Here is a 21487-nt window from a genome sequence, read left to right on the forward strand (position 1 = left end):
ATAAATAAGTATCTTCACTGTGTATTTAAAGAAACACTACATAAGATTAAGGTTTTATTTCCTCCTGTGGCTCCCCCTGGTGTAATTAAGTTCAGCACTGTACTGAAATCACCGGGGAGGGGGAGGGGGTGGGTTGTTTACTGCCATGCTCCAAAAACTACATAGTGCCATTTCCGCAGTGCTGAGGCTGGAGTAACAATGACAGAGGCTCTTTTCTTGTTGTTACAGCTCAGCAGAGCATCTCAATGACTTTCAAGTTGTAATTTTAAGGTTAAAAATATTACATCGAGTTCCTTTAATGTGGCGTCACTGTCACACAGCAGCGGGTGTCTCTGGGTCCGGGGTGCGACCCTCTGTGAAGTGTGTGGTGTGTTCTCCCTGTGTCTGTGTGGGTTGCATCCGGGTGCTGCACTTTATTCCCACAGTTCAAACACACTGTGGTAGGTGGAGTGTTTGAAGATCAGATTCAGATTCTGTCCAAACCCAAACTCCTCCTCCGTTCACAAACTGCAGCGGCTCCAGATTAAAGCTGTGATCAGAGAGTGGAGGGTTAAACACTGCCATCGAACCCTGGGAGCGGCACACACTCCTCCTTTAAACAGACGACTGAGGCCCTCAAAGACCATGGATCTGAATGTTTCACTCTGTTTTAATAAGTTCATAAAACACATAAACATATATATGAATAATATCAAGACAAAAAGCCCAGCGACAGAACGGTTATAAAACCAGGCCGGTTCTTTAGAGCCGTTAATGAAAAATATTGTGTTTTTAGGAGAATTCAGGTGTGTATCACATCTACCTCCCACCAGTGCACTTCCACCTCCTCACGTGACCCCGGCTCCGATCCACAACGCAGGAGCTCTCCCTTTATCCAGGAAACTTAAAGCAACACAAGGTAAGATTTGGTATTTTTGCTCCTGGGCTCCCCCTACAGATATAGAAGTGTCAGAAGTTGCATAGTGGAGTTTCTGCAGTGCTGAGCCTGGAGTAGCAATGGCCGAGGCTGTGTTCTCCATGTTAAAGCTCCGTGAAGCATCACAGTGAATTTGAAGCTGTAATTTTAAGGCATAAATACTACCTAGTGTTGCTTTAAGCCCAAACTCAAGACGGTCCAATAGAGAAAGAGCTGAGGGACACTCCCACAGGAAGAACCTCAGCTCTGGTGTTACCTGTACGTCCCCCCCGATGACGGGGCACAGTGCATCACTTTGTTGTCACACTTCTGACTCAGGCCTGCCCCCTGTCTGTGGCCCCTGGAGTCACACCGATCAAACCCTTGGCCTTTGAGGGCTTCTGTATCAGCATCAACATAAATATAAACATAACCTGAAATTATTAAAATGACGGAGGAGGAAACAGAGAGACCACACAATGAAGTTAAATCATCATCAAATTAAACCCAGTTTCTGAGGGGGTCGTGTTTAAAGTAGCGTTAAATACGTCTGTGTTTACTCGGTAAATCACTGATCCTGACCCAACACCGCTGCCATGGAAACAGGATCACGTTTCTGTTTCCTAACGCAGCATCGCAGGGTCGGTTACTCGGACTCTATCCCAGCCTCGTCCTGTGGACACCTCCGTACAGCTTCGTCAAGACTGGCCTCAGACGGTGACTTTAAAGTCCAGCGTGGAGTTTGGTTGTGGTTCTGGTCCGTGTTGTGTAGCGGTCATTCCTGCTCCTTCCTTATTCAGTGTGCTAACCCTCTTCCTCGGAAAAGCTTCTGGCCAATGATGACATCAGCCTGTGGTTGTGGCCAACTAATATCAGCCAGTAAGAAAACTACTCTGAAATGTCCACCTTTCACTGTCCAATTAGAACACAATGAAAAACCCCTGTCCCGCCCACGTCAGTCCCCTTTCACTTTGAACTGCATCATGTTAATGAAGTAAATACATCTAATTTCCATATTCAGCTTTTCTCCACGCCCCACAGGATGAGTCCCACTCAGAATCTAAACCTCAGAATTCATTATTTCCATAAAATACATGTTTTGCTAGACACTGCTTTCAGAAGCTCTCAGTTTTAATTAAAGTCACTGTCCATTCATTCTCAGAACAAACCACACAGGCTTTAGACCTTTTCAGAGATCTAAAAAATTCTGCAGTTTTGTTCAGTTGGATTTGAGTGGGCGGGGCTAAATTTGGCATTTAGGGATGTCATCTCTGCCACAGAGCCAATCAGAGTTAGAGCCCTGCTGGGAGAGGATGAGGGTCTCTGGCGGACCGCATCAGAGAGGGATTTCAGAGACGTTCAACTCCATTAAATTGATTTACTGTGTCATATTGAATATAAAACCGGGGTAAATACTAAATTCACATTTTTATGAAGTTAGAAACCATTGGACAGTGACTTTAAAATAAAACCAGAAGCAGAATCAAAGCTCCCTTGAGGTCAGATGATGAACTGGGCGATCTGTGGCTGTGAACGGTGAGTGGCAAATCCAAGTTTTGCCCTGTGGAAACTTCCTGGAATTCTCTTTTACTGTGGGTCTGTCGTAGGTGAAACCGCGGATGCAGATCCTGTAGATACAGAGGGCAGACTGTACTTGAACATACTGATGAAGACTTCTCTCGGCCCAGTCTGAGACCCACCGCCCTGAGTGTGTCTGTCTCTTCTGTAAACACAGTGATTCTGGGTCCTCTGTGACGGTGGGCTACAGAGATCCTCCCCGGCGCCTCCTCTCCACAGCGTGGGCCTCCCGTCTGGGGTCACTTCAGATACTCGAAGACCTCCTGGTCCACAGTGATGATCCTGAAGTAGGAGAGCAGCTGCAGCAGAGAGCGGGTGAGGCTCATCACAGCCATCTCTGACCTGCACAAAATACAAAGAAATATATTAGTGCTGTCAAAATAAACCGGTGTAAACCCACGTGAGAATTTAACTGGCAACTCTTTTGGCTGTTCCTGTACCTGTTTAGAAGAAGCTGTTTTCCTGTTACTTCTGTTTCTACTGTTATTTCTGTTTTTACACTTACTAACCATGCCATAATCTTTTCTTGTCCCATCCCAATGCGGCGCAGCGCTGAAGCATACAGCAGACTTTCGGCATTAAACTGCTGGATGCCCAAGTGGTGTTCTAAGAAATTAAGTGGGCTTTATAGACAATTGGTTACATTTCGAGGGCAAGCCTGGTCTTATAGGTAGGGATGATATCCACCCCACGCGGGAGGGTGCTGCCTTACTTTTATGCAGCATAGCACAAGTCTTTTAGTTAGTCATCAGAGTAGTGTAGACAGCTGCTGACAATCCAGAGCCAGGCCGCAGACAGACAGGCTAAACCGACCGTCTGCGAACTGTCTTGAGGCGTCACCCAGGTTCAACTGTCTTTCCCCCGAACTAAATATAAAAGTAGAAAAACAAAATCAGCCTGTTTCAGCAACCTAATCAATATTAAATCATACACATACGATAGCAGCAACACCTCAGAACTAAAAATTGGGTTACTCAACAGAAGATCACTAAACTCAAAAGCAGTCATCATAAATGATATTATAAGTGATCATAAATTCAATGTTTTCTGTCTCACAGAAACATGGGTTAGACCAGATGAATATTCAGAACTAAATGAAGCCACCCCCTAGGCTATAATTACATTATAGCCCAAGTTACATTATAGCCCAAATATACATAGCCCAAGAATATCAGGCAAAGGAGGTGGAGTATGTGTAATTTACCAAAATACCCTAGACATTAGTCTTTAACAATATGACACATTCACTTCTTTTGAGATTCTCTCCACCATTATTACAAATCCGGTCACAAAAAAGGACGCATTTTTATTATGTAACATTTACAGACCACCAGGGCCTACTCCTAATTTCTGAAAGAATTCAGTGATTTTGTGGTGGCACGGTGGTGCAGCAGGTAGTGTTGCAGTCACACAGCTCCAGGGACCTGGAGGTTGTGGGTTTGATTCCCGCTCCGGGTGACTGTCTGTGAGGAGTGTGGTGTGTTCTCCCCGTGTCCGCGTGGGTTTCCTCCGGGTGCTCCGGTTTCCTCCCAGTCCAAAAAAAACATACGTTGGTAGGTGGATTGGCGACTCAAAAGTGTCCGTAGGTCTGAGTGTGTAAAGAATGAGTGTGTGTGTCTGTGTTGCCACAAATTCAGCTCTCACCAAAAAAGTCCATAAAAAGTGTTTTTATGGACTTAAATAATAGAATAAAAAATATTAGACAACTCAACCCGCAGTGTTAAATCTGACCTGGCTGCCACCCGATGTGGCTGATATAAAATCTTATCTAATTGTAAAAGAAAGACTTTGTTGATGGTGGAGTGGAGGGATGCCAGTGTTTCAGGATGCTCTCGTGTCTGTGTGTCCTTCTGGTTCCTCTCCTTTTAGCTAAAGCTGTCATAGTCAGATCTGCCGGAGTCATTAGCCACACTCTGGAAATGTTCACATTCTCTGCTTTACATTCATCCGAACAGATCACAACTAACTCCATCCCTCTACTTCTTTTTCAGAGTAATCGACTGTCGACCTGCCCATCTGGACACTGATGGATGACTGTCTAGTTCCTTTTCCATGCTGGAGCTGCCCCTACACTGAAGTACTCACGGACTCCTAACTATTATTGAGACACTACCCGCTGCACCACCGTGCCGCCCTTATCATGATTAATATCAGCATTTTTTTTCCCCAACAACAGCTGCACACACACACATCACTTGGTAATTTAACATAGGTTTGAGAATCACAAACTCCTTTTACACACGATATATGGCCCAGGTTATAGCTAATTACCTGGACACCTGGGGGAACTGACAGGTTTGAGACCTGATTTCATACTCAGTAAATTACATGCAGAAGATGATTATCTGGGAAATTCCAGAAAACACCTGGGAAAATATTAAGTGTACAGTCCTAAAAGTCCAGTACAAGACCTGGAAAATTCAGAACGACACCCAGGAAATTTGAGGACAAGATCCAGAAAATCCACCACAAGACTCTGGAAAATTCCGGGATAAAAGCTGGGATGTGACAGAATGGGACTCAGAGGGTCTGGGATGATCGGCAGGTGCTCGGTTTTACAGAGCTGTGAGGAAGCAGGGCGTGCTTCTAAAGCTGCGGTGGATTGAGTGGAGAACTTTAAATGCTCACCTTAAAGCACATTCGAACTTGAGGTTCTCCCAGAAGCTCCAGACCCAGCGCAGGACGCCCAGGGAGGACAGGAGGGTGGTGTCATCCGCTCGGGTTTTACCCCAACCTCGAACAGCACTGAGACACACACACACACACAGATATCCTGTTGGTATACCTGTGGCTACCGATTAACTCCAAGCAGCCGCTGAATAAATCACCTGTTAACTGAATAATCTGTAGCAGATACTGAATGATTAGTGGATCATGAGCAGTGAGTTTAAAGGTGAATAACGAGTTCACAATCCTGTAGTCTGATGTGGTTGAGCTGATTGTGTGATGTGTTTTGTTTATGAAAGCATGAGAGCACAGTGCTGAAACACAGTGGAAGAACAGAAGTGAGTGACAGGACCAGTGACTCCCGTCAGAAACCTGATGCAGATAAAAGCCCCCTGCTCAGAGCCTGAGGTGTTTTAGTACTGGTGTGTAACGTGAGGACGCTGAGGGCTGAGAAAGGCAGGTCAGGTTAAACAGGTCCTTTGTTTTCAGGGATTTAAGGGTGTGTTAAACCGGTCTCGGTCTGTCCTCTCACCACTTGGCCATGACGAAGTAACGGTCGATGGGGGCCCCGAGGCTGAGGTTGATGCAGCGCACCGTGTTGATGTTGCGAAAGACAAGCAGCATGGGCCTGGGCAGAGACTTCAGCACCTCCATCACACTGTCGAAGTGATTGATCGCCATCTCCTGCATGTACGAGGTCTCCGCTCTGCTCAGCACGTTCCCCAGGCTGAGGTCCCTCATGCTGATCGGCCTCTGGAGCAGTATCTCGCAGAAGAGGAAATAATCTGGAACGTAAACACAGCACGAATGAGAAACAGGGACTATTTATATATATATTTGTACTCCATTACGGAGACCTAGATATTCCTTGTAATGATTTACTGTTCATGAAAAGGCATTTGTGGAGGCTAAAGCAGCTAGTTGTATTTAATGACTTTGTGCTGGAGTAATACAATGTATTCAGCTGAGTCTATGTGCATTAGTGTGTGTGTGTGTGTGTTTGGAGGTGGTGGGTGGTGGTGTTGAAGTGGAAATAATGGAACCATTGCTAGAAATCTTAACTAAATATGAGTCATTTTACCTGCAAAAATGAAGTTTTTTTTTAGGATTTCTAATATTACAATGACAACCACTTGAATAATCAGATAACTGCAGAAATCTAATTATGATCTGATAACATGATTGGATCAGATAACGTGATATGATCGGAAACACACTCAATGTGGCCCAGATCCTTACCCTGACCATTTCTCCTGCTTTAAACATCAGCGTCAAGAACTGACCCTTCTCTTGCCTGTTATACCCCATCCCCCACCTTCGACAGGGGGCGCTGTAACCAGATCGTCACTGTTACTCAAACCATCTCTCAGTGTTTTTAATCTTTTAAAGGGTCCAGAGTGAGACAGAGTTTCCCTCAGAAGAGTTTCTAATGGACAGCAGGTGAGCTCAGGTGAGTGACGCTGACCTTTGACCCCGAGGTCATTAGAGTATCTCTTCATCCCAGCCTTGTCTCTGAGGATTATGGCTCTCCAGAGCTGACACAGCGCCACTCTGTCACTGCAGGACACACAGAACAGAGGTTATACACATCAACAGCTCCACCCTGGGAATCACACATCTGTACAACACACATCTGGGCAAATGCAGTGACCACGTCCCACATCCTCCACAGATAACACTCTTAAAACAACACATGGTACGACGGGTTATCTTTGCTCCTGAGCTCCCCCTACTGTGGCAGAGTGTAATTTACATTTACAGCACTGACCTGAAGTCACGGAGGAGGGGGAGGAGGGAGGGCAGAGGTGTGGTTTCCTGCCCTCCTCTGAAGTTAGTGCAGTTTCCACAGAATTACAGGTCAGTGGAGCATTTGAAGCTGTAATTTTAAAGTAAAAATACTATCCACTGCTCCTTTAAACAAAGCCTTTTTCTGCTAATTGTCCTGCAGTTTCTATTTAAATCATGGAATATAAAACTGCCCTGTGCCCTGAGCCTCCAGAGGGCGAACAGAGGGCTGCTGCTCTAGAGCTGTTTTCACAGTTCAAATCCAGAAAAAAGAGAATCAAGACAGCTGTAAATGTTCCGCATACTTTAGGAATGGGGCAGCACACGTGTGCTCATCCAAACATTACCTGGACTGAGTAATAGGGGGTGGCAGGATAATGTCCATGTACTCTCCTGTACAAATGTTATGGATGATAACATTCACACACATACAGCTCCTCCAGGTGAAGTCCAGAGTTACAGTTATGGGTTAAAATCAGTGGAAGTCAGGGTCGTCACTAAAGATTAATCAGGTTTCCTCTGCTGCATAGCGCTATTTCAGCGCTATTTTTGTACCTTATTTTTGCCTTGAAATGGCACTCACTGTCAGGAAACTCACTCCCCCTTCTCCCTGCATTCACCTTGTGAGTATTCTGTAAAGAAAGCAGCTCCCCCAGGTCCTAGTGCGCACCAGTTTCATTACATCATTAATATGGAGACTGAGAGAACCGCTGTTGAAATTGAAAGCACATTTAGGAAGGCTAAAGAAGATTTAGTGGGAGCTACAGCCGTCCCAAAACAGGTCTAACGACATCACATCCATGGTGCATGTACAAAGGTTTTCTTCAGTAATTTTGGAGCATTTCTATTGGTCCATTCGTCGTGACATTTTCACACAGTGTGAAGGACAGCTGCTGTGTTCAAATGCTGTGGTAAACTAAACATCAACACACACGGACAAACATGTACTTCTCTGGACAGTGATGATATGTGACCGGAGCTGTAAAGAGCAGGGGTTTATTAGGGGGCTGTAGAAACAGAGGTTTACGCACTGTATTTATTTAAAGGCATGAACCTTGCTGGTGAGGCCCCTGAAGACTCCATCTCCTCTGCACATCTCTCAGTTCCCGCCCTCATAAAGTCTGTGTTGGGTTCTAACTCCTGTTTATATTAACAACTAAAAAAAAACACCTCCCCTCCTCCTGGGTCCCCCTTCTCTCCTGGGAATGTCAAGGTCACTGTCAAAGCTTCGAACTATTTCATAGATCACATTTCCTGTTTAAATATTAGGTTTTGTTAAACCAACAGTAGGTGTGTGTTAAAGGGTCAGCGAGGTGCATTCTGTGGAGGATGTGGTTTTAATTTCACGCCGAAAACAAACAGAATCCCGTTCTTTGAACAAAGATGATGCTGATCCGTTAAACACCGACTCTCGTTCTCTGACCTTTTGCTGAGCTGCTGATAGAGTCCGTGATCTAAGAGAACAAGCTCCGCCTTCTTATCAGGACCCCTCCGGACCAGGACTGAAAAAAGACAATCAACACACTGTGTAAGATAAACACTGTCCAAAGTCTGGAGACAGCCCTCAGTGTGTGTCTGAGTCTGTGCGTGTGCGTCTGAGTCTGTATGTGTGTGTCTGTGGGTCTGAGTCTGTGCGTGTGTGTCTGTGGGTCTGAGTCTGTGCGTGTGTGTCTGAGTCTGTATGTGTGTTTCTAAGTGTGTGTGTGTGTGTGTGTCTGTGTGTGTGTGTAACTAAGTGTATGTTCTTGAGTGTCTGAGTGTGTGTGTGTGTCTGAGTCTGTGCGTATGTGTGTGTGCGTGTCTGAGTCTGTATGTGTGTGTCTGAGTCTGTGCGTGTGTATGTGTGTGTGTGTAACTGAGTATGTATGTGTGTGTAACTGTGTGTGTGTGTGTAACTGAGTGTGTGTGCTTGAGTGTCTGAGTCTGTGTGTGCATGTCTGAGTGTGTGTGTGTGTGTGTGTCTGAGTATGTGTCTGACTGTGTGTGTGTGTGACTGTCTTTGTGTGTCTGACTGTGTCTAAGTGTGTGTGCGTGTCTGAGTGTGAGTGTGTCTGAGTCTGTATGTGTGTGTAACTGAGTATGTATGTGTGTGTGTAACTGAGTATGTATGTGTGTGTGTAACTGAGTGTGTGTGCTTGAGTGTCTGAGTCTGTGTGCATGTCTGAGTGTGTGTGTGTGTGTGTGTCTGACGGTGTGTGTGTCTGACTGTGCGTATATGTGTGTGTCTGACTGTGTGTGTGTGTCTGACTGTGTGTGTGTGTGTGTGTGTGTCTGACTGTGTTTGTGTGTGTGTGTGTGTGTGTCTGACTGTGTTTGTGTGTGCGTGTGTGTTTGTGTGTCTGACTGTGTGTGTGTGTGTGTCTGAGTGTGTGAACAATGTTGATTAAAGTTAATTTCTCGTATCTAGTCACACACACAGTGATGAGGAGTGTTAAGGCCAGCCCTGGTCTTCTTACCGTTTCCAGGGTGAGGGTCTGCGTGAATGAAGCCAGTGTAAAATATCTGCTCTGCGAACGTCCTGATGAGTTTATCTGCGACCTGAAAGCAGACGGAGGAGAATAAGGAGCACATTTATGTTTAACTTTAACCACAAATATCATTCTTAATTCAGCAGACTCCTCCAGGACTCACATCTTTCAAACCCAGGCCTTGCCTCTGGATCTCCTGCAGGTTGTTGATTTTGCAGCCGTGGCAGTACTCCGCCGTGAGCACCCTCTGTGGAGGAAGAGAACCAAGGCTCAGCTGGGTGAACTCCTTTAAACGGTTCTACACACAGAGCTGGTATAATCTGATCCAAAATCTGATAAAGCAGGACTCCCTGGAGCAGCTGCACATGAACCAGCCGTCACATGCTCAATGCCAGGAGTCTGACAGAAGGGCATAAAGATCCCCAGCTTTGGGCTGTGGAGCAGAGAAACTGTGTTCTCTGGAGAGGTGGAGCTCCATCCAGTTCCTCTCGGATGAGCTGCAGTAGGAGAACTAAGCCCCCCACATCAGCAACTGATCACACTAATGTGTATGAGGCTGAATACCATCAAACCCTCACAGTAATGTTCCATTACAACTAGTGCAGGGGTGGCCAACCCGTGGCTCTTTTTCAAATTTGGGCCATTTGACTTTCATTCTGAAAAGGGGAAATGGGAAACATAGGTTTTTTATTTGTCTGATAAGTTGGCCACCTCTGAACTAGTGGAAAGCTTTCCCAGAAGAGCCGAGAGTGTTACTGAAGCCTTTGAGGGTGTGTTTTTAGGGAGAGTTAGGTCTGGATATTTCCTAGAGTTTTGCTTAAACCCATGTGGCGAACAACTGGATGGAGATTTTGTGTCAGACTTGTTCACACAAATGTTCTGCGTGCTTTAGGCATGGGCAGCGCCTGTACAGTGTGTGCAGGAGGTACAGCATGATTCTCTGGAACATTCCCAGCTCTATTCACAAATGTCCTCACTCTGGCTTTACCCGGACTGTGCACTCTGGGAACGGTATGTTAAACTCTGAGTACAAAGTACTGGAACAAATAATACAGGAGTTTGTGAACCTCCAGGTGAAGCTCAGAAAAGTTCAGGGTTACCCTACATGTGTGAAAGGGGCACTAGGAGGGGGGGGGGTTATTATGAACCTTGCTGGTGAGGTCCCAGAAGACTTTGGGAACAACGATGAATTTAAAGTGCTTCAGCTCCTCAGCACATCTCTCCGAGTTCCTGCCCTCGTTCTCAAAATCCAGCTCCTGAGCTAAAGTCCCCTTCAGGTCCTGAAAGAACCAGAAAAACAGGTCAGATTCAAAACACACATTTTCAAATCGGTCCTGAGAGAAGCTCTGAGTATAGAGGTAGCGCAGGTGAAGTCACGGCTGGAGGGAGTCACTGCGGTTCTGTTTCAACTCTCACAGACCCTCAATGCTGATAAGGATTACTGAGAACTGCAGTGTTTATACACACTGATACTTTACGTTTAAACTGAACAAGAGGTCAGCACTGTTTGTTGTTCTTAGATAAAGACCCTGCTCACACAGACCTTTAGGACCCAGCGGAAGCCAAAGCTGGGGTGCATGATCTTCACTATGTCCAGCAGGATCTCCAGGGTCCTGATGTCTCCATCAAAACGGTCCCTGAGGTCAATGTACTGCACCTGGACACGTTCAGAGGAGAGGACAGGCCAAAGCAGGAAGTTAAACTCACATTCTACTCCTTTAGTTTAGTTCTGGTGCCATGAGGCGGTATTTAACTTCATTGCTGTGTGTACTTAATTCATTCATTCACCACTCTTTCCTCCACCACTTCATCCTCATCAGGATTGTGGTGTGTCCAGCAACTACCCAGAATATATAGGTACAGGACAGTTCCCCACACTCACCCAGTCACTCACACCTGTGGACAGTGTCACACACTCACCCAGTCACTCACACACTCACCCAGTCACTCACACACTCACACCTGTGGACAGTTTCACACACTCACCCAGTCACTCACACACTCACACCTGTGGACAGTGTCACACACTCCCCAGTCACTCACACACTCACACTCACACCTGTGGACAGTTTCACACACTCACCCAGTCACTCACACAATCACACCTGTGGACAGTGTCACACACTCACCCAGTCACTCACACACTCACACCTGTGGACAGTTTCACACACTCACCAGTCACTCACACACTCACACCTGTGGACAGTGTCACACACTCACCGAGTCACTCACACACTCACCCAGTCACTCACACACTCACACCTGTGGACAGTGTCACACACTCCCCAGTCACTCACACACTCACACCTGTGGACAGTTTCACACACTCACCCAGTCACTCACACACTCACCCAGTCACTCCCACACTCACCCAGTCACTCCCACAATCACACCTGTGGACAGTGTCACACACTCACCCAGTCACTCACACACTCACACCTGTGGACAGTTTCACACACTCACCCAGTCACTCACACACTCACACCTGTGGACAGTGTCACACACTCACCCAGTCACTCACACACTCACACCTGTGGACAGTGTCACACACTCACCCAGTCACTCACACACTCACACCTGTGGACAGTTTCACACACTCACCCAGTCACTCACACACTCACACCTGTGGACAGTGTCACACACTCCCCAGTCACTCACACACTCACACCTGTGGACAGTTTCACACACTCACCCAGTCACTCACACACTCACCCAGTCACTCCCACACTCACCCAGTCACTCACACAATCACACCTGTGGACAGTTTCACACACTCACCCAGTCACTCACACACTCACACCTGTGGACAGTTTCACACACTCACCCTGTCACTCACACACTCACACCTGTGGACAGTGTCACACACTCACCCAGTCACTCCCACACTCACCCAGTCACTCCCACACTCACCCAGTCACTCACACAATCACACCTGTGGACAGTTTCACACACTCACCCAGTCACTCACACACTCACACCTGTGGACAGTGTCACACACTCACCAGTCACTCACACACTCACATCTGTGGACAGTTTTACAAACTCCCCCAGTCACTCACACACTCACCCAGTCACTCACACACTCACCCTGTCACTCACACACTCACACCTGTGGACAGTTTCACACACTCCCCAGTCACTCACACACTCACACCTGTGGACAGTTTCACACACTCCCCAGTCACTCACACACTCACCCAGTCACTCACACACTCACACCTGTGGACAGTTTCACACACTCCCCAGTCACTCGCACACTCACACCTGTGGACAGTGTCACACACTCACCCAGTCACTCACACCTGTGGACAGTTTCTCTCACTCACGCAGTCACTCACAACACACACAAACTCACACACACCACATATGCTCACTTTCACAGCTACCGGTGTCCCATCATGCAGTTCTGCTCTGTGGACTTGTGCTAAACTAGCAGCAGCGACAGGTTCGTACTCAAATGTCTTAAACATTTTGTCTGGAGTCGTGTCAAAGTCCTCTATGAATAAAGCGTCCACCTAGAACAGAGATCAGACAGAAAAAAAACAGATCAGAGAGAAGACAGAGATCAGACAGAAAAAAACAGATCAGAGAGAAAAAACAGAGATCAGACAGAAAAAAATAGATCAGACAGAAGACAGAGATCAGACAGAAAAAAAACATATCAGAGAGAAAACAGAGATCAGACAGAAAAAAACATATCAGAGACAGACATCAGAAAAAAAAACAGATCAGAGAGAAAACAGAGATCAGACAGAAAAAAACAGATCAGAGAGAAAACAGAGATCAGACAGAAAAAAACAGAGATCAGACAGAAGAAAACAGATCAGACAGAAAAAAAACAGATCAGAGAGAAAACAGAGATCAGACAGAAAAAACATATCAGAGAGACAACAGAGATCAGACAGAAAAAACAGATCAGAGAGAAAACAGAGATCAGACAGAAAAAACAGATCAGAGAGAAAACAGAAATCAGACAGAAAAAAAACAGATCAGACAGAAGACAGAGATCAGACAGAAAAAAACAGATCAGAGAGAAAACAGATCAGACAGAAAAAAACAGATCAGAGAGAAAAAAAAAACAGCTCACACAGAAAAAAACAGATCAGAGAGAAAACAGAGATCAGACAGAAAAAAACAGATCAGAGAGAAAACAGAGATCAGACAGAAAAAAACAGATCAGAGAGAAAACAGAGATCAGACAGAAAAAACAGATCACAGAGAAAAAACAGATCAGACAGAAAAAAACAGATCAGACAGAAGACAGAGATCAGACAGAAAAAAAACAGATCAGAGAGAAAACAGAGATCAGACAGAAAAAAAACAGATCAGAGAGAAAACAGAGATCAGACAGAAAAAACAGATCAGAGAGAAAACAGAGATCAGACAGAAAAAAACAGATCAGAGAAAAAACAGCGATCAGACAGAAAAAAAACAGATCAGAGAGAAAACAGAGATCAGACAGAAAAAAACATATCAGAGAGAAAACAGAGATCAGACAGAAAAAAACATATCAGAGAGAAAACAGAGATCAGACAGAAAAAAACAGATCAGAGAGAAAACAGAGATCAGTCAGAGAGAAAACAGAGATCAGACAGAAAAAAACAGATCAGAGAGAAAACAGAGATCAGACAGAAAAAAACAGATCAGAGAGAAAACAGAGATCAGACAGAAAAAAACAGATCAGAGAGAAAACAGAGATCAGACAGAAAAAAACAGATCAGAGAGAAAACAGAGATCAGACAGAAAAAACAGATCAGAGAGAAAACAGAGATCAGACAGAAAAAAACAGATCAGAGAAAAAACAGATCAGACAGAAGACAGAAAAAAAACAGATCAGAGAGAAAACAGATCAGACAGAAAAAAAAACAGATCAGAGAGAAAACAGATCAGAGAGAAAAAAACAGATCAGAGAGAAAACAGAGATCAGACAGAAAAAAACATATCAGAGAGAAAACAGAGATCAGACAGAAAAAAACAGATCAGAGAGAAAACAGAGATCAGACAGAAAAAAAACAGATCAGAGAGAAAAAATAGATCAGAGAGAAAACAGAGATCAGACAGAAAAAAAACAGATCAGAGAGAAAACAGATCAGACAGAAAAAACAGATCAGAGAGAAAACAGAGAACAGACAGAAAAAAACAGATCAGAGAGAAAACAGAGATCAGACAGAAAAAACAGATCAGAGAGAAAACAGAGATCAGACAGAAAAAACAGATCAGAGAGAAAACAGAGATCAGACAGAAAAAAACAGATCAGAGAGAAAACAGAGATCAGACAGAAAAAAAACAGATCAGAGAGAAAACAGAGATCAGACAGAAAAAAACAGATCAGAGAGAAAACAGAGATCAGACAGAAAAAAAACAGATCAGAGAGAAAACAGAGATCAGACAGAAAAAAAACAGATCAGAGAGAAAACAGAGATCAGACAGAAAAAAACAGATCAGAGAGAAAACAGAGATCAGACAGAAAAAACAGATCAGAGAGAAAACAGAGATCAGACAGAAAACAGAGGTCAAATAAACCCAATATCAGATTAGAATGATTCTGATAGATTCTGATAGAATGATAACAGACAGAAATTAGACAACGCCAGGGCCGGATTGGGACAGAACCATGATGTAGCTCAGGCCACACACTCACAGCTACTGTATCTGCATGAATATGGCTAGTATGTTTTTTATGTGTTTATTAAAATCAAACCAATACACGCTTTGTTATTACCCACTCATTAATTACTCATTCATCAATTAATCAGAAACGTATATTTATAAACGGGTGGCACGGCGGAGCAGGTAGTGTTGCTGTCACACAGCTCAGGGACCGTCTCTCTATTTCAGCTGTGCTAAGCTCATACTCTCCAGCTGAATGGAGTGTGTGAGAGTGGATGAAAAAAATTTGAAAAACACCCAAATATCTCAATTTTTTAACCGATGGATGAAGTGGAATGGTTAGAATATCGAAATGATGCAATGTGAAAAAGAGCGATGGAAAAGGGGGTGGGGTGGGTTCTGACTTAATCATAATGTTTCAGCTGGCAGGACCAACAAATAAATATTAAATCAGACTTTGTGAGTTTGTGATATATACTTCTGTAAAAACCTCTGATCAAAGAAAACCTCACTCAAATCTCTTCCTCTCCCTCATTTCCCCTGATCACTGAGCCATCGTCTGATGTTTTATCTGAATCGATTTAACTCAGGATAACATTTAACAACCTGAAGAGTCTCCACTGGGGGGCACCGTCGACACACGGCATGTGCTCTGCGCATCATTAAAAGAGAAGAAACTGCTGTAAAGTTTCCGTTAATTATTTTCAAAGCAAATAATAAAGAACTAACGTGGGGATGCTCGGCACAGACTGACGAATGGTGAAGTAATAAACATCACACACAGGAAGTGAGGAATCGGATGGAAGCCCCGCCCCCAGGTCCTCACCTCCTTGTATCTGCGGTTGAGGGCCATGTCCTCCAGGACCTGCAGAGTGCGGATGTATTCTGGAGGCAGAAGGTGGTTGAAGGCGCAGAGGCCTTGTCCCAGTTTGATGTAGATCCCTCCGTTCTGCACAGCTCCCTCCACCATGCTGTCCGCCGCCCGCTGGTGACACGCCGACATCTCAGACGTGAACTCTGTGCTGCCCTGGAGAACAACACATGACACAGGAACACCCCGGGTCACTTATTTTACACGTTATCTGAGCAGTCTTCACAGCCCTACCCACTCCTCCCCTGCGTGTGTCTGAAGTCCTTCAGCACTGGAGTGATAAGGACTTTCCAAAGTCCACTTTGTTGCCAATAAACACCACTGTGGACCCTCACGTCTCCACTCTGCTTCTCTTCCTTTCATCCCACACCATTGTTTTAACTTCAACAACCAGGACCACAAGGGGTTTCCTTGTTCCTCCACTCCCTGTCCACTCTCTCAGCTCCACTTCCCCATTCTTCAGTGCTCAGGACCCCCACAGAGCAGGTGTGATGTGGTGGTGGTTATAATGTTATGGCTGACCTGTGTGTTTGCGGTAAGAGTGGGGAAAGCTGTGCCAACTCTGTAAACGTTTAACCCTACCTCGTCCACGCCGCGGAGAACAATGTTGGAGGTCCACCAGTAATCGACTGAGATCAGCAGTCCCACGTACAGAGACCTGCACAGAACACACTGGGGTTATCTCTCGATTCACTGTACACACTGCCCCTTCACACATCCAGAAAAGATCCGGACAGGTGCCAATCCACACATAAGTCACGTGTTACAATTCCCACAGATAGAGAGCGCCTCACACAGAAAATCTCCTGCTGTGCGCGGCATCTGTGAACGACCGCTCCGAGACATCTCCTGACCCGATACTCCGGAGTTTCTCTAGAGATTCTCAGAGTTCATGTGTGAAAGAGGCATATGTCTGCGCCGACTGTGACTGAACAATCTTCATCAGGATAAATGTCATGAGTTTATTAGGGGTGCAATTACGTTTTAAAGCATTGTTGTATTGTATAATTGTTTTTAAAAATTCAAACATTCTGTGCTCTTTGGTCACATTACAATAATAACTCATCTACTACTAATCACAACTGTCATTTTACTCACCAAGAAAATAAATCAATAAAAATGAAGTATTAATGCGCTCAGTTCCCGACCTCTGACACTGAAACCCCATCTGTAACTCGTCTAAACACAAACTAACACATCATTTTGGACACAGTATTCTCCCCAAGAACATAACCAACCCATCACAGTCTTCTGGAGCGTTTTTCTGATGGAGCTCAGAACCAATGCAGAGCCCAATAAACTCTTCACCCACCGTTTTCACACTGCTTCATTTTTAGTACATTTTTTTGTTGGATAAAATGATAATTGTCATCTTTAATACGACACACAGTCACCGTAAAATTAGTAAAGAGCAGGAGAATGTTTGAGTTTTGAATTACAGTTATACGTTACACAAGAACACTTTAAAATTGATTTGTACACTAATTAAAGCCCATTATTCTCCATCTCCATCACCATCACTTCATATGGAGCTCTGTAGAGGTTGGAGGTCACTGCTGGTGCTGGAGAGGAGATAAAATGCTGTGTGTGTAGTAGCACAAAGAGGACAGAGAGACTGTGTGTCCAACTCCTTACACTGTTCACCCCGACCCTGAGTGCACAGCAGTGAGGAGCGAGGAGCAGAAGTCTTTGCGCTCTTAAATAAATGCGGGTCTAATGCTGTGATTCAGACTCAGACGAGGGGTCAGGGTGATTCTAAATGGAGCAGAATCAGAGCGACTCGTTTTATCCGGTGTTTTCAGACTTAGAGCACATAGATAACAGACTGTTTCACAGTGTGTGGGTTGGTGGACTCCAGATACACACACTAATGTGCACAAGGGATTCTTTCATGATGTGTCCCCTTTAATCACCTGCAGAAACGTCCGAATCCGTCCACTAATATCCTCATCCTCCTCTGGTCTTTAGGGTCGGAGACGTAGTACCGGACCCCCAGCAGTAGAGGGACCCCCACAGTGACGCCCATCAGCAGCTTCCTCAGTGGTCGGCTCCTCACACTCCTGCACAAAGAGACAAATGCTCTCAGTTCTCTTTTACATTTACAGCTTTATTTTAGAGGTATTATTTATGACTAAGTTTCATAAACAATGGTTTAAAAGTTGTTAGAGTTAGAAACATGTTTACATACAAAATGATGGAAGGAATGAGACCACTTTATTTTTCTTAAAATACATTTTGTATTTATTTAACGTCAACATTTTAATTCCAAGTCGCTGCAGAAGACGTCGCAAACCAAGACCCAGTCGACTCCAAAAGATTTGAGTCTACGAATCATTGGCCAACAGTCAACATGAGTGACATCTGGATGGTCGAAGACTCGATTCTTTGGGAGTCGACTCCTCTTCACTAACAAACAACTTTGACTTTATTTAGCTGCTCAGAGGAACGACAGCTTTGGAACGAGAGAGAAAGAGGAAGAGAGAGAGAGAGAGAGAGAGAGAGAGAGAGTGAGAGAGAAAGAGAGTGAGAGAGAGAGAGTGAGAGAGAGAGAGAGAAAGAGAGGGAAAGCAGGAGAGGGGAAACATAAAAACAACTCTCCCTGAAAACAGCAAACAGAGCATTTACCTGTTTTTATTTCCTGTTTCAAGTCAGAAATAACTGGTCATATTCAGTCTTTCACATTTTCGTTTAGTTTTTATTCATTGATGAAATGTTTTACACACTTTCTTTTCTCCAGATGATTATTTTTATTTAGTTCTTGTCCAGTTTTATTGTGAAAAGGGTGTCATCATATATTTATCGTCATAGTTTTGATTACAGCTGCTCTCTACTCACTTAGGCTCATGTGTAGCTGCTCCCCAGCATCCTACTTTATGTGTGTGTGTGTCATATGCATCCGCAGTGGGAGAATATTTGTGTGAAATGAGCTCTGCTCTGATTGGCTCCCTGTGTTTGACATTAACCTCTCGAGGGCGTTACCTGTGTGAGCTGAAGGACCTGCGGAGCATCACCTGGGGGAATTTGGGACGGGAACATTTCTGGAGCAGGGCTAGGTGATGTCTGCACAGCCGTAACTGAAAACAACACAGAGACACAGCCGTCGTGAGGCTGAGAAACACACAGAGCCTTTAACAGTTAAAGGTTAATGTGGGACCACTAAGTACTAGGTACAAAAAATCAACCAAAACTAAAATAACAACAAAATAATCTATATCTTTTAATCAACATACACATCTGTAACTGAGGAATTATCTGTATATTATCAGAGGAGCGATAGGAACGGTGTTCTCCGGCTCGGAGCGAGCTGTTCTGGAGAGTCTGCATCACTCAGGGGTTCAAGGGCATTGTGGGATATGTCTGACCGTACCGAACGCCTGCTTGACTTCTAGAGGAACAACAACATACAGCGTGCGGTAAAATAACAGTCCGCTCGTAATCTCTGGGAGGAGTTTAGATAACAGAGGAACCAGAGTCTCGGAGCAAGGCCGAACAGAGCAGACCACCGCACACGACGGCAGAGAACAAACTGTCTCCAAATCAATCTATTTATCTATTTCACTTGGTTTCAGTTTGAGGTTCACAATAACAATATTATCATCATGACAAATAACAATAATAATAATGAAAACAATATGAGCACTACATCACTAAATACAAACATTAACAATACAAACATAACGATGTATTAATGATATTATTACTTCAGTACTCATCAATAACTGAGTTACTTTGGTGTCTGTGGATCATTACCCATCAAAATAAATATATACAATATCCTTAAAAAAGCAATAGGGTTCTATGCACTAGCTTCTTAAACCCTAATAAAATATGAATAACAGTTATTATTATTATTATTATTATTATTATTATCAATGTTACTAGTTAGGGTGACCAGATGGTGAAAAAGAGGACGCGTCTCCGGGAGGTGAACGACTACTGACGTGCAGACTGACCAATTAAATGTTCACAGAGAAGGTTATCGACCAATAACGGTAGCGCTACAGTCAGACCGTCCAATCAGAAGATTTTAGGCTACTTCACCACGCCCCCTCCTCACTCAAGCAAACCAATCGGAGTAGGGGAGGGCGGGACTAGTTTGTGAACGAAACTTCTCGAAGTTCTAGAAAAACAAAATCCCGGACGTTTGTGAAATTCAGCCCGGACATTTTTTAAGTCTAAAAAAGAGGTCATGTCCGGGTAAAAGAGGACGAATGGTCACCTTCATACTAGTAGCAGTATTTATTGAAGTGGTTTCTATGGTGATTCAGGTCATTGTGAAATTGTTACCAGGTTGTCTTTATGGTTTTCCAGGTGGTTGCTAGACTGTTCAATGTTGTTGCTATGTTATTCCAGGTGGTCACTAAGCAGTTGCTATGGTAACCCAGGCTCTGTACTTTCAGAACTCCTCGGAGAATCTGAATCCTGTCTAAAACGCGTCTACAGACTGAAATATCCGAATAAACAGTAAACAGTTCAGCTCTGTTACAGGCACATGTTTTTAATTATTTGTGTAAATGTTATAATACAATTAAATATATATATGTATATATATATTATCGCATATTTTAATGTACATAATGTTTTATATATTTTAATAGTGGGGGTCCTGAGCGCTGAGGAACAGGGGGAGATGTAGATGTAGATGTGTAGAAACTATGAGGTGGTGTTAAAGAGATGGCCGAGCAGTGTGTGTTTAAGTAAAAGTTGTCAAACACGGAGTTAAACAACAAAGAAACGGGCTTATATTCATAAACATGAATGTGTCCATAAATTAACGGTCAACTTTGTGACGTAAGGAAGTTTGTGCTGTGGCCGGCGGAAGGTCACAGTTTAGTAACGACTCTTTTACAGTAGCTAAGCTCAGACTGATAACTTTATTTCACCCTACCCGCCTAAACGAGCGGTGTACACGCAGAGGTAACGGGTCTCGGGGCATTACCGTGCGGAGCTGTTCTCCTGCCATCTTCTCCGGGTCTCTCCCCGGCGCCTTCTCTCCTCTCTGAGCCGCAGAGCCGCCGCTGACCCTCGGCTTCTCTCAGCTCCACTCACGCGCTGTGGAAAAACGAGCCGCCGCCGAGGAGGGCTTTCAGGCTGCGACAGGATCTGACGGGGCACAGCCCCTGAGCAGCGTTCAAGCGCTTCACAAACACACTGTGCGTGTTTGTATTTCACAGGCTCTTCCCCCTTTCTGCACCGCGGTCACGCCATCTACACTTCGCAAAAACGCGGTCACGCCATCCACACTAGGATTTCCCGTGCGCGTCTACATCGCGGTTTACGGTAGAACGTGTGCGCGCGAGAGGGGGGACCGGTAGAAAAGAAGATATTGAAAATTCATAAGAAATGGTATTTACAACATAATTCACTACAGTTAAGATTAAAAACAGGCCTGAGTGGCTAAAAGAACGGTTTAAAGCCCTTAAAAAAGTCCAGAAAGATCCATAAAATGGAGGGAATACAGTTTCACTGAAATTAAAATTAAAAATCAAATTTTTACCAGAAAATCCCACTGTTGTATTAAAAACATGTCCTCAGGTTCACAGGGTGTAATATTTCTGTGTATTTACTGTAAGAACTAGAAGTAATAGGCTTGAAAAAACTTGAAATATTAAA

General features: G+C 44.4%; 1 protein-coding gene across 1 annotated transcript; it reads right to left on the reverse strand.

Moving 5' to 3' along the window:
- Positions 1-556: 556 nt before the first annotated feature.
- Positions 557-20967, reverse strand: adck5 (aarF domain containing kinase 5). The gene is made up of 15 exons (XM_066674624.1): positions 20814-20967; positions 18854-18948; positions 17788-17934; positions 16457-16532; positions 15830-16030; positions 12768-12908; positions 10937-11050; positions 10542-10673; positions 9557-9640; positions 9382-9463; positions 8349-8427; positions 6606-6697; positions 5673-5925; positions 5102-5218; positions 557-2815 (listed from the first exon to the last, which is right to left on the reverse strand). The coding sequence occupies exons 1-15, from the start codon at positions 20835-20837 to the stop codon at positions 2713-2715; spliced, it is 1740 nt and encodes a 579-aa protein (XP_066530721.1). The 5' UTR covers positions 20838-20967; the 3' UTR covers positions 557-2712.
- Between the last annotated feature and the right edge of the window lie 520 nt (positions 20968-21487).

Source organism: Hoplias malabaricus, chromosome 6 (genome assembly GCF_029633855.1).
Source record: "Hoplias malabaricus isolate fHopMal1 chromosome 6, fHopMal1.hap1, whole genome shotgun sequence".
Lineage (NCBI taxonomy): Eukaryota > Metazoa > Chordata > Actinopteri > Characiformes > Erythrinidae > Hoplias > Hoplias malabaricus.

Bases quoted from the DNA above. Each gene is read 5' to 3' on its own strand.
- adck5 (XM_066674624.1), bottom strand. From the start codon at position 20,837: ATGGCAGGAGAACAGCTCCGCACG. The intron at 5,926-6,605 runs GTCAGCGTCACT...TTTACGTTCCAG, and splicing joins TAATGACCTCGGGGTCAAAG to ATTATTTCCTCTTCTGCGAG. The intron at 2,816-5,101 runs GTGAGCATTTAA...TATTTTGTGCAG, and splicing joins AAGTTCGAATGTGCTTTAAG to GTCAGAGATGGCTGTGATGA.